Source organism: Abramis brama (assembly GCF_963993115.1).
Source record: "Abramis brama genome assembly, chromosome: 11".
In the NCBI taxonomy this organism is placed as follows: domain Eukaryota; kingdom Metazoa; phylum Chordata; class Actinopteri; order Cypriniformes; family Leuciscidae; genus Abramis; species Abramis brama.
In genome coordinates, this window is record NC_139973.1 from 11,488,259 (window position 1) to 11,501,920 (window position 13,662).

Consider the following 13,662-nt stretch of genomic DNA (forward strand, 5'->3'; position numbering starts at 1 on the left):
AATAATACACTGTATGATAACTGTCAATAATTGAAAAGAGCGTAAAATTGTACTACAATTATAGAATAAAAAATAAATAAATACAATTGTGCTATTTGAGTGTGCTTTCTACGTAGATGGAGGGGACGGTGGTTTTGAAAAGATTTTCCCTTTATCACTGAACACTGTTTTAATAAAAGGACAATACAAATATTGATTAAAAAAGAAAATAGCCTATAGAATTAAAAATGCAACAAAACAAAAAAAGAACACAAAACCCCCTTGACCTTTTCATTGAAAGACCATGCGATTGAAGGGCGTATATAGAGACACATCTGCACAGCCATAAGGTTGTGATTTTCTGTTGGGAGTTAGAGACCATGACATGTGAATATCATCCTGGACAGGATACAAGGTGACCTAACGGCACCAGCTGTGCATCTGGCCCTTATGGAACTACTGTGCTAAGCATGAATACTGTTAACTGTAAAGCCTGTAAAAGCCTAATACTAGCAGATTGTGGAATAATTAAATCACTGTGTATTGAGGGCATACATTACTATGATTTTTTATATATCAATATCAGCTACATTTATTTTGAAAGAAATTAATACTTTTATTCAGCAAAGATCAAAAGTGCAGTAATGACTTTTAAATTCTTACAAACATTACGATTTCAAATAAATTATGTTCTTTTAAATTAAATATATAAAATATATTATGGTTTCCACAAAAAATATAAAGCAGCACAACCGTTTTCTACACTGATAATATAGGAAATGTTTCTTGGATAACCAAAATCAGCATATTAGAATGATTTCTGAAGGATCATGCGACACTGAAGACTGGAGTAATGATGCTGAAAATTCAGCTTGGCCATCACAGGAATAAAGTACTGTATATTTTCAAATAAAATAGAAATTATTCAAAAACAATATTACTGCCTTCGTGAGAAACAACAAAAATCAAGAGAGCAAATGCAAATAGGTTTTATTTTGTGTATTTTTTTTTTCTTGAGGTAGACATTTAGACATGTAATACACAATTGCATACTTTGAACATACAGCAATGTAACAGTGAGGTAGATGAAAATTGTACATGTATGTCCCATATATTGCATTCGTGAGTGTTAAAATAACATAAAAATTCGACTTTAAAATTTTAGCTAGACTGTCATTTTAATTTCGGTTTGTACATTTCAGTGTATGTCCCGCTTGCCTCTCAATAACAAAAGCTCTCTATTCTTTCACTTGCCTCATTTAAAACAGAGAAGGGTCAGAGGGTCAGAGGAAAACACATCCAGTGATCAACTCAGGGGGCTGGGACAGCTCTGTGGGTTTCCATAGTAAACGTCACAATAGGTGAATTGTGGAAAAGACTGCAAAGACCCTTTTAGCCTTTTTTTGCAGTAGCCCTGTGAAAGCTGTATTATGTGTTCTGCTTCGCATTTTAATCATTGAAATACTGTTTGTAAGGTTAAACATTTTTTTTTAAATGATGGACATGGCAAAGAAACTACACTAACTAGACAATAAAAGACGAAAACATCTGTCAAACTCAAAACTATGTATAAGATAAACATTAAGTATGGCTTCATTCACAATTCCTGAGGGAAATCAGATTTACATTCAAAGCTTATAGAGGAATCTTAGATAATATTCCTAAAATAAAGAGTTTTATTCCACTGACTTCAGTGTTGAAGAACATCCATGACAATTACCACTGACGTGCTCACTTACAAAATGTATGAAAACCATATGAAACTTTCATATGTGTGCTTTGATTTACAATCAAATGTGTGTTTTGATTTACCATATTTCTCTCTCTTTTCCATTCCTCTCTTTCAGTCTTTCTTTGGCTTGGATTTCATTGATTGAAGCGGTGGATTAGTGCTTGCCACCATAATGTGCTTCACTGCACAACATAATTATATATATAGAGAGAGAGAGAGAGAGAGAGGAAAAGAGGAAAGGAAGAGAATAAAAAAAAGAAAGAGTAATTTCAGAGATATAAAAGAGTGTTTGTGCTACAGGTCATATGGAAGCTGCAGTCAGGAATAATGTGCATAAGAGAGACATCTATCTTCTCAGACCGTCATCTGGTCTCATACCGTAATAATATTTGCCCTGATGTTTGATACGTTCAAGTAATTGCTATAATCATGTATATAAAAAAAGGATAGACTGACTACATCAAGTAGACTCAGGGATATGTGTACTGTCCCGGACCTCCGTAAGACCTTGTCTCCGGAGGCCGTAGATGACTGGTCTTGTTCACAGGATCTGCCTCGAGATCGGACTGAGTGGAAAGTCTATCGGGCCTGTAGCTCTGAATATCCGTCCCACAGCTTTCATTGACATTTCCACCACTGTCGCTGTTCTGCCGCTCGCTCTTGTCCCTGATTGTGTAAGGCGACACTCTGGCAGTTTTGGACTGGTCGAAGCCAAACTTCCTGTTGCGTGGGAGATCAGCAGCACCGTGGCTGCTGTGAAGAGGTGTGGGGGTGTGTAGGCCCGAGGGCAGCAGAGCAGGGGTGCTGTGGGGGTAACTGGCCGTCAGACCGCATTGCTGGGGATAAGCGTAGCCTGGTGCGGGCGGCAGGTATGCAGACGGCAAGGCAAACGCTGGTGACGGAAGGTAGGATGGTTTAGGTAGCAGATGTTGGCTGCTGTAGGATGAAGGGTAGTCCTGAGACGTGGGTCCGCTGCTGTACTGCTGCTCTGAAAGATCACTTCCGCTCCCCTTCAGTGGGTCTAAACCGGGTGGCCCGTCCGTGCTGTACCCCCCAGGCCACGGCTCCTGGTGCTGCTCACTTCTCAGGAAACCCCCATGTTCTGGTAAGGCTGAGTTGAAGGAATACCTCTCAGCATAGCGCTTTAGCAAGCTAGAGGCACTGAGGGCAGTGATGTCATCAGTGTAGCCCGAGAACGCAGGACGACCGGGCTGAGGAAATGGGAGGGGCTTAGGGTGAACTGGAGATGATGTGGTGGAGGAGACATCATAGTGTTGCTCCGCCCACTCAGATGACCACATCATTGCCACACCTGGAAAATCAAAATATATAATGATAAATGAATTAAGCTTTTTTTTTTTTTTTTTTTTGCATATTGTACATGCTAAAAGAATACTTGATGGCATCTGTTTTAAAGGGATGAAAAAATGAAAATTCTGAAAATTCTACACAATGTTACTATTACTTTGTATTCATCGTTGAAACATGAGGCACAAGATAGCTAGAAGAGGTATTTAAGGGACAGTTTATGCAAAAAGGAAAGTTCTGCATGGTATTACTATCTACTTTTTATTCCTCATTGAGAAATAATGAAAAAGATAGAAAAAAGAGATGATTAAAGAGTCACTTTTACTATTAGTTAATAGTTTATTTACTATTACTTTTAATTCATCGCTGAGAAAAGATGCGCATTATAGCTAGAAGATGTATTTAAAGGCATAGTTCACCAAAAAAATTAAATTCTGAAAATTCTGCATGAATTTTTTTACATTTCTTTAACTCATCAAAATAATTTAAGCAGTTTCATTTGTTATACGAGATTCAACTAAATTTTTAAAAGTCAGTTTAATATAATTTAAATTGAAATGAGTTGTAATGTCAATTTGATTATACTTAAAATGTAAGTGCAAAAGGTAGCTAGAGGAGGCCTCTAAAGGGATAGTTCCAACAAAAAATACAAATTCTGAAAATTCTGTATTGTGTTATTAATATTTTTCATTCATCGCTGAGAAATAATGCACATGACAGAGAAAGGACAGTTTACCAATGATAAATAATTCATAAGAACTATCATTTACTCACCCTCATTCCAAACCTGTGAGTAAATGATGACAGAATTAGAATTTTTGAGAAAACCTTCCCTTTAAATAGCTCCTTTAGCTAGCTTGTGCATCGTTTCTCCACCAGGAATAGAAAATAATAGCAAAATCACAAGGTTTAGTGGTTTCACAAAACCACTTCAAGTTCACAACTGGACTGCAACAAGAATTCACCATATGGAACCGCTTAGTAATCTGGACAAGATGTGATCTATTCTTTCCATCTTAATCTGTGCGAGAGTAATCTCAGTAACCTTGCACACATCATCCTCACACATTTTGATGAGGGGAAGACGATTTAAATGAGCGATTGAACACTGGATTTACAACCAGTTATATTTATATATGTGTGTGTGCATGTGTGTCTATTTTCGTGTGCCTTCTGGAAGATGAAGGCAGATTAGAATCGACAGATTAGAGCGAAGTTCTAGAGAGGGTAGGAGACTGACAGCACAGTAAGAATTTAAGAGCATTTTAAACAAATATACACGAACATTAACATATTAGCCAGGGTTCTAGAGATTCCAGATTCCTCGCTAATCCCAACAAACCCTTTGAAACACAACTACTCTTGTTCATTTAAAAATATTTCAAATGCTTGTTTATGTATACAAATCTGCTTTTTATCTGTCTTTATATCTTTATGTTGCTTCCCTCCAATTGACACACTTCCTAGAACTTCCGCTGAAGATACAGGATCCCATCCATAAATATGGCTACACCCGGAATGCCAAGAATTCAGCCTGGAATCTTTTTACAAAGCACATCCTCTACACACACACAAACACATATACACACTTACTCTCTCTCTCTCTCTCACACACACACACACACACACACTCCAGATTTGACATCATAAGAAGAGTTATTTAAATGGCTGAAGATCTGTGATGCTAAATGTATTAGTCATTATATTACATAATTCCATGCACTGCAAATCACCTTTGATTAGATGTTTGCCATCCTTTGAAAATGTAAATCTAAATAAAGGTTTTTGTTTTATCAGTAAAACAAATTATATTCAAGACTTCTTATTCTTCCCTTGATATAGTGAAAAGGCTAATGAGCTGAAAGCAAAGAAACAGCTGGTAGAGTCATTACTCTTCTCTGGCTACTGCTGAACACACACTTTCCAGCAGAATCTTATCCAACATATGCACACATCTACACAGACATATAATAAATATGCAATTATTAATATTATTATTTTTGCATTGTGCATTAACTCACCATGCTGTTTTAACCAGAATTCTGTACCAGCGTGTTATTCTTGATTGTAAATACTATTGGGGTGTACAAATCTTTCTACCATTGCTCATAAACACAGATACCTGAAAGAAAGAGAGAAAAATTATGTCACACTTTCTTAAAATTAAAATTGCGCCATCTTAAAATCTCACATACCCATAACCATACAAACCAAAAGGAACAGACAGTAGACATTATAATATATAAACACAGAATGCATGTGCAACCAAAATGTTTTTTCTCTCTCACTCTCCTAAACTTCACAAGCAAAAGACTATAAACAGATAATGAGAGACAGATGAAGACAGAGTGGTTTTAAAAATGTAAACAGATAAAAGCTGTCATTGTATTCCACATGCATTAAGAAACATACCAGTCCCTCTCTGTAAATCCCCATTGCACTGTTGCAGTTATAAGTAAATTCCCAGCTTTACGCTGCCATGCCTCTCACACTCTTTTTTTGTCTCTTGCCTCTTCTTTTTTTCTTCTTCTATCCAACTCTGCACTACCTCCCTCTGTCCCTGTGACAACAGCCCACATGGACAGCCCCTCCCCCACACAAATCCTCCCCTCCCCCTGCCCTCCTTTTTTGTTGAAAGTATTTAAGCAGAGAGAGAGAGAGAGAGAGAGAGAGAGAGAGAGAATGAATATCTCTTTAGGATACTTTAAATAACTGTTACTGTTTGTTTAAAATTAACATATTCAACTGTGTCTTATAAATCATGCACACATGGCATTGGTGTTGCTTTTTAATAAGTATAATCCAATGCAATAACTTATATTTGTCTAATATATGTCTGTGTTTCTCTGAGGGCTTTGTTAAACAACCCTTGTGAGGGATAAAAATGATCTGGATATCAAAATATAACTTCTATAAAGTAAACAGCTGAGGGTGCTGTTGGCTGTAATTCCACTGCTGAGGTGTTGAAGATCCCTGGAATGCGAAGAGGAATCCTTCCACATAAATGAGCTTTGGAGAAGCTCTCTTTTGTGTTCTAAACACTCTTCCTTTCCCCTCATCCAAACAGCTTTCATATAATCATTTGCATTCTTTTTTTTGAAGTCACAATTAATTACAAAATGTATTTATTTATGTGGAAACCTTTCCCTGCCGTGTGAAATATATTAAATAGAAAATTCATATTTAAAAGTCAAAACAAAACTGAAAACCTTAACGTACTGTATGTGCTTAACATATGCTTGTGTTTGTCATTGTCTGAACAGCCGCTATCTATGTCAGTCTCTAAAGGGAGACTTGATAACCACCGGTCACTGTGACTCCAGGGAAAGATAAAAAAAAACATGCATTAACATGCAAAGTTTCATCTGTAGAAAAACTCTTGTTAGAAAAGCTTGTAAAATAGATGTTTTCTGTGGAACACTATTACCCAAAGCAGAGAAACAGAATGTCATTCATATCATTACTTTCATTGGACAGTAAAAAAAAAAAAAACACAAAAAAAACACTGCTGCTTTCTATTTAAATGTAGAGCAATAATAGGTTTTTCAGCAATGTACAAAAAAAGTTTACCTTATTTTCCTTTGACAGGCGATCAGTCACATGACAAATGTTCCTGTAGCAAAGATGGCAGCCTTCAGGTTGTATACATCCAGTAAATCATGCAACACTAATTGGGAATGCTAACAACTTTTCTTCAGGTATAGGCTATTGGAGATTTCTGTGGTTAATAATGTGTGGCATCTTAGCCATCAAAATACATCAATTAATATATTTTAAGCTATTCACCAGACATTAATTAACTCTCTGTTGTAAGTTTAAACTCTCAGTTGTTGCGTGATAAACATATATATGATGTATAGATGACATATCCACTTGCAACAGGTCATTGATGGCATTACTGTCATTTACACTATATACAGCCCACAAGTTGTATACAGTTATTTCAGCTGATTTTACGTTGCTTTCTGTCTGGTTGCAAAATAGGCTATAATAGCTCTTTCAGAATATTTTAGAATATTTTAGAAATTAAATATTTTAGCCCCAGTGTAATTTTATTATTATTATTGTAATTCTATTTTAAAATAACTTCCTTTATGAAGCCAAAGTGTAACTGTGCAACATACAGAACTGTTATCAAATAAGCAGCTGCATTATATTTCTTGTTGATTAATTAGAAATGGTACTTTTGGAGCTATTCACAGTGTCTCAATCTTTTTGGAGAACTCAAACTCAATCCACCTAAGCTTTTCAGCTAATCAGTTTTAGAGACTTAGGAGGACTCAAGCAATGGATCTCTAGCAAGCTAATTAGCTATCATGGCATTAGCTCATTGTGCAAAAGACAAGTAAACAAATCCCAATGACTTCCAGATTGATCTATGCTTCATTGTCTTAGAGGAAAATTAGCTAACGTAGCACAATATCATGTACTAATACTGTTTAATTTTTTTCTTGATAAAATTCAATGTTTTATAGACTAGGGGCCCTATTTTAACGATCTGAAACGCAAGTGTCAAAGCGCAAAGCGCAAGTAACTTTGTGGGCGGGTCTTGGCGCTGTTGCTATTTTCCCAGCGGGATAAATGACTCTTGCGCCAGGCGCAAATCTAAAATGGGTTGGTCTGAAGTAGCTTCATTATTCATAGGTGTGGTTTGGGCGTAACGTGAAATAAACCAATCAGAGCGTCATCTCACATTCCCTTTAAGAGCAGGCGCGCTTTGTTCTAAAGCGGATTCCTATTATAACGGCGGATTTGCCAGACGCGCACCAGGAGCGGTTCACAGCCAAGGAGAGCAACGCTCTCGTCAGGGACGTTGGGGATGGAGAAACCCACCCAAATTAACTTCGGTTAAAAAGGCGTATGATAATTTGGGTAAATGTGTAAGCTAGATGTATGCTTTTATAATAAATTGTCTATCTATCTATCTATCTATCTATCTATCTATCTATCTATCTATCTATCTATCTATCTATCTATCTATCTATCTATCTATCTATCATAATAATAATGTATGATTTGCAAAAATGAAAACTGCTGCTTCTGTGTAGATGAGAGAATCAAAGTGTATGCGCGTTGTGCACACGCTACATTGATTATGGCCAAGCATGCGCCCTTAAAATAGCATATGAATAACATGCGCAACGCGCCACTGACTTTAAACTATTTTTTCCTGGTTAGTGGCGCAATTGTTTTCTAAACCTGCAAAATAGCATGAAGGAACGTTTGCGCCGGAACACGCCTCCTTTTTTGCGCTGAACCGCCCAGGGAGCGCAAGTTCATTCCCTAGTTTAGCGACGTGCTTCTGTGGAGGGAAAAGCGCGCTTTGCGCGGGTGCAAAATAGGAATGATACATGCGTCAGTGTACAAAGTCAATTGCGCTGGGTGCAAGATAGGGCCCTAGAACTCATATGGATTTGTAGTAAGAGGTTTTTCTTGGAGTGAAACCAGATGGCCCTTCACAGCTCTTCAAATGGCTAACATTAAATGCTAACAACAAGCAAGCTTGTGTGTCTTGTTAGTGGAAGTTAACAGCATTGGCAACTAAAACATCAGTACCTTTTTGTATCCTGTCTTGGTATTAGTCCAACAGCTGACTTAAAAAAATATCCCTAGACCACAAATATTAAACCAATCACTAAATCTGGAGGAATTGTAATGCTCAGTAAGAATGGAAGTCCTGCCTTAAAAGAGCCAGTCACATTTTTTTTTTTTTTTTTTCATTTGGAATATATGAGCACATTAATTTTGACCCACCTGACAACTTGAGACCGAAGAATGAGCAGTAGCTAGACTTACTGTGCTAAAATTTGAGTTTAATGCATTTTTGTGTGAAATACACCATCTTGTAGGACCCATTTATGCTCACTAAGAGCCATTCAATCTAGTGGACAAAAGTACAACTTCAAAGAGGAAACCATTGTACTGTGCTCAAAAGATTTTAGATGTCTGTTCATATTTGCTTGACTCCAAATTTCACTTTTACAAATTTCACAAAGCACGTTTTTATTTCATTACTGCCTTGACTTGATAGAGGAGTTCACATTTCTCTTCACATTTAATCGTAATGGTTAGGTTTACTGTATAAATGTGCAATAACATGGGATTGTGTATTATAAAGACTCATACTCAATGTTTAAAAAGCTGCCTCTGTTGTTCTGTAACTCATATTGTCTGTGTTAAGTCAGACTGTAGGGTGGAACAGGCTTTGTTGACGTAAAGTAATAATTAACCTGTAAATGACAACCAAATGAAACCAACATGACAGACTTTGTTGTGTCTAGACATAGTGGAAAGGGACTTTCAAATGATAAAGATTTGCCACAAGTTTCAATGTGAATGCTATCTAAAATTGTAACTTTATTTGAGGAGTCGTTTAGCCCACATTCTGTGGTCTGCTCTTCAAGATCGCCGCTTGTAATATCACTCTCGGCCGTCTAGTGCATCCTGGAGTCTAAACAACAAAGAAAAATCAGAATCAGTAAGTGTGTGTGTATGATACACTGTAAAATATAACAACTAAAGTTTTACTTTATGTCTTTACTTGAAGTCTTCCCCATCTAGGAGTTTCTTGTAAGTGCTGATCTCTGCTTCCAGTTTCATCTTCATATTAAGCAGGGCTTCATATTCCTGACCCTGCTCTGTGATATTTGACCTCAGCTGTCCCAGCTCAGCTTCAAACTGCAGAATGATGGTATTGTACTTCTCCATCTCAGCATTTGAACGTTGCTCTGTGTTCCGCAGGGTATCTTCAAGAGACGCTTTCTAGAAAGTTTAGCATCATATATTTTCAACATGAACTTATTATTTTATTAAAAGTTCAGCTTTTATAGATCTGAAATATGATATCTGAAACCTAAAACATTCATAAAGTGGCGTGTATGTGCACGTTACCAGGCTTTGTTGCGATGCGAGCTCTATTTGTAGTGTTTGCATCTGTCGCCGAAGGTCATTAATCTCCATCTGAGCTCCTTGTAATGCCTCTGTGTTCTGAGCGACCTGCACCTGAACTTCTGACAACTAAGGAGAAAGAGTTTGATTGTTAGATTGGTTAGTTTGTTAGATCATGGCAAAATTGTTGTCATGTCGTGGTCAAGGGTTCTGTACCTGGGATTCGTGCCACATTTTGAGTTCTTCTGCATTTTTGAGAGCTTGTTTTTCATAGTTAGCCCTCATATCTTCCATCACTTGAGCCATATCCTGTCCTTTGGGTGCATCAACATCTACCTGAACACCTGACAGGGAGATCTGGTTTTGCATCTCCCCAACTTCCTGTCAAAGTTGAACAGAAAAGAAATCTGAGCCACTTGGAGTAAATTATGCCTTTTCTGAATTTCGAATGTTGTTGAAGTAAAAACAGACTGTGATCAATTGAAAGGCCCCATGAAGTTTTGTGTATTTTAGTCTATGTCTGTAAGTTATAAATCCATCTATATGCTAGCATACCCCTAAACACTTACACAATACATTTTTCAAATTTCCCCTCTGAGAATATGCATCCGATGACTCATCTTGCACCACACAGATTTTTCTACAATCAAATGTTCTCTAGAATTAATACCCCCCTGCAATTGACTTGCAAATCATGGTATGTGGTTGTGTTAAAGCAAAAGCCTATTGCTGACCACCCTGATTTGCCCCGCCCCAAATTTCTTCTTTAATAGGAAATACATCAACACAGGTTAAAAAAAAACGACCCGTCAAATTATATCATGGGGTCTAAGCTTATTCTGAAAATCTCTTTCTGTGTGTGTTAAGTGGCTCTTATGCAATGGTTGTTTACATTTTCATGGTTTTTCTTGAGGAAGACAAGCTCTTCTTTCAGAGACTCAATTTCACTCTCCACATTCAGGCGTCCAATATTGGTGTCATCAATGACCTTCTTCAGACCTGCAATATCTCCTTCCACAGACTGCCTGATGGCCATCTCATTCTCAAACCTATAACACACACACATAAAAGTCTTTAAAGTAATGCACTATAATGTTTCTGTGTGCATGTCAACAGTCCTCCATCATGCATTTGCCAGGCTGATGTTTTCTGGCTTGTCTATTTTGTGATTCTAAAAATGACTACATTCTCAGAAGCATGTTCATTTGATTTCGAGTTACAAGATGCTTGTGGTGTGGTGTAATAATAGAAACTAACTTGACTCTGAAGTCATCTACAGCCAGACGAGCGTTGTCAATCTGCAGAACAAAACCAGCATTGTCCACAGTGGCATCAAACACCTACAGGCAAAACAAAGCACATATTTCACCAAACAAAACCTGTTTTTGACATCCATCCATTGTTTTTTTTTCTGTAGCGAAAGATACGATTTGTCAGATGGTTTGAATTACAGCGTTCTTGGAATGAGGTTCAGATGTACGAGTTCTTCTAATCAACTAATTACCTGGAATCATGTTTTGTATTACTGAATTAACTTTCTTTATAAAATTCTGAAGTATTAAAGGGTCTGATTGAGCAAGACTATGAAATATGAAAAAAGTTGTTTTGGTTTATTGCTATATGTTTGATGTGTGCGTGTGAGAGAATTTGTGTATGTCCGATACTGTTTTGTGTGTAGAGCAGAACATTTGAAATAGAAATTATAATTAAACAATAACGCCTACAAAGTTTGTCTATATGTGCCACATCCTGCACTGGTGAAAGCAGAAGCTGGCGCATGTTATCATGCGCTTCTACTTATCAGACCTGGCTGTATTGCTGGAATTAAGGAAAAGATTAGACATTTCTAAACTCTAAATGTTCTGTAATGACTCAGCCACATCTGCTAAAAATGATGCAGTTCTTCATTAAATTCTTGTTGTGCGAGAGAGTGCTGTTGTGACTGTGTGTGCGATTGCTCATCCAACATCTGTTTTGCATTATGACTCTACTTAGAGACTCAGTAGGAAGTTTCAGCTGGCTATTGTCCGTCAAACATACTTCTAATGTTTTAGAAACAATTGTGAATGTTTTATTTGTTTTGACCAATGTCATGGTTGCATAGATTTTTAAAACCAAATTGGAAGGTTTTGAGGAATGTCCTGGTAGTACTAACCAGAATGCATAATGAAAAGCAGAACAAGCACAAAAGAAAGAAGAGAGAGAGAGAGAACAGGGCGTGTGCCACACCCTCCATTGAGATGTACGGAAATCTGATCATGCATTTTTATTTCACTGAAGGGTTCTTATGAACACATTTTTTTGTTAACATATTCTTAAGACACGGAAGAGGCTCAGGTTTTGGTGGCAAACAAACAAACAACAACAACAAAAAAACATAGTTTTCATTAGTTTAATATCCATACAAACTAAAAAAAATAAATAGTTTTATGTTGTAAATTGACTATATTATATTATATTTTATACATTTTTACATACCATAAATTGCAAGATGTCTACAGTACACTACACTATAATTCATTGTGTTTTGTTGAAATTAAAATATAAAATTACTATTTTCTGCTTGTTCAAAACTTTTACATCACTTCTAAGTTTTGATTATGATTTTCTTTTTAGTTCAAAGCATCTGGTATCTCCTCCTCCTCACATAAATAACTGCCTGCTCTTTCTCAAACTCTGAAATGCTTCCTTTTGCAGCTTGAAAACCCCCACACATGAAAAGCATGTAAACCCATCAATGTCTCTCACCTTCCTCCTCAGGTCATCCAGGATCGCATTGTACTTGCTGTAGTCGCGAGTTTCTGGTCCACCTTTCTCCAGGACCTCTCTGATCTGCATCTCCAGTTTGCTGTTCTCCTGCTCCAGCCTGCGCACCGTTTCCAGGTAAGTGGCCAAACGGTCATTTAAATTCTGCATCTGGCCTTTCTCATTGCCCATCTGGGCCCCAGAGGAGCCAGCACTGGCCCTGAAGGACCCCCCTGCACCAGCACCCATGCCGGCTGAGCTCACCTTGAAGGCCGAGGAAGAGGAAAGGCCACCACTTCTAGGGGCCGAACGGAGAGACATGGAAGAGACGGACGAGATCCTGGTGCCCTGTCCACCTGCCCCACCATACGTACTAGCAGCACGGTGTGCGGGCACAGAGCGGGTGAAGGACATGTGAGAGGCCTGAGGTACGTAGAAGCTCATGGTGGTGGAGAAGTGAAGTACTGGCTGCACGAGAAAATGAGTGTACGCTGAGGGAAGTCAACCCTTGAGAGTCACAGGAAGAGAACTGTGCAGCTTATATACCCCCACTAAACTCTTGCTGTTCCTCCTTTTCACTCTCTGACTCACACACACACTGACCAGCTAAGACCCTGCCCACATGGTCCGTTTTTTCCCTTACTTTTTTTTCTTCTTTCTCTGTGTTCTCTAACGCCCTTCCCACATCCTCTCTTCTCCCTCCTTTCCTGCCTCAATCTCACCCCTCTACTTCCCTCCATCTGAAGCCAGTCCCTGAGCTCGTCTGGCCCCGGCCACATATACGCACTGAAACAAGATACAGCCTTGAGATCAGGCTCATTTTGTGCTTTCAGTCTCACAATGCTTTTGTGAAAGCTTAAATGACAAATCCAACTGAGAAGAACAGGGGTTGAGAAAGAAAACAATGGTTTATGATTTTGATCAGGCACCTTTGGGACAGGCTACACCTATGTGTGCATTTTCCCAAAAGAATGGCCACATGTAGATTGGATTTAAACTTCTTTTTTTTT

At 37.9% G+C, this 13,662-nt stretch overlaps 2 protein-coding genes across 3 annotated transcripts; both read right to left on the reverse strand.

Annotated features, from left to right (window-relative positions):
• Positions 1-952: 952 nt before the first annotated feature.
• On the reverse strand, positions 953-5,575 carry LOC311092679 (fidgetin-like protein 2). Its single transcript, XM_084129589.1, has 3 exons — positions 5,432-5,575; positions 5,041-5,141; positions 953-3,023 (listed from the first exon to the last, which is right to left on the reverse strand). The coding sequence occupies exon 3, from the start codon at positions 3,013-3,015 to the stop codon at positions 2,182-2,184; it is 834 nt and encodes a 277-aa protein (XP_083985715.1). The 5' UTR covers positions 3,016-3,023; positions 5,041-5,141; positions 5,432-5,575; the 3' UTR covers positions 953-2,181.
• Positions 5,576-8,811: 3,236 nt separating this feature from the next.
• Positions 8,812-13,423, reverse strand: krt18b (keratin 18b). 2 transcript variants are annotated; one of them, XM_084128004.1, is made up of 7 exons: positions 12,656-13,423; positions 11,165-11,247; positions 10,800-10,956; positions 10,124-10,288; positions 9,911-10,036; positions 9,561-9,781; positions 8,812-9,470 (listed from the first exon to the last, which is right to left on the reverse strand). In XM_084128004.1, exons 1-7 carry the CDS (start codon positions 13,094-13,096, stop codon positions 9,440-9,442), a joined length of 1,224 nt encoding a protein of 407 aa, XP_083984130.1. In that variant the 5' UTR covers positions 13,097-13,423; the 3' UTR covers positions 8,812-9,439. The 2 variants fall into 2 exon arrangements, with proteins under 2 accessions (XP_083984130.1, XP_083984131.1); XM_084128005.1 differs by having other exon boundaries at positions 9,548-9,781; positions 12,656-13,387.
• Positions 13,424-13,662: the final 239 nt, after the last annotated feature.

Bases quoted from the DNA above. Each gene is read 5' to 3' on its own strand.
- LOC311092679 (XM_084129589.1), bottom strand. From the start codon at position 3,015: ATGATGTGGTCATCTGAGTGGGCGGAGCAACACTATGATGTCTCCTCC.
- krt18b (XM_084128004.1), bottom strand. From the start codon at position 13,096: ATGAGCTTCTACGTACCTCAGGCCTCTCACATGTCCTTCACCCGCTCT. The intron at 10,289-10,799 runs GTAAACAACCAT...CAACTTTGACAG, and splicing joins TCAAGAAAAACCATGAAAAT to GAAGTTGGGGAGATGCAAAA. The intron at 10,037-10,123 runs GTACAGAACCCT...CTTTCTCCTTAG, and splicing joins AAATGTGGCACGAATCCCAG to TTGTCAGAAGTTCAGGTGCA.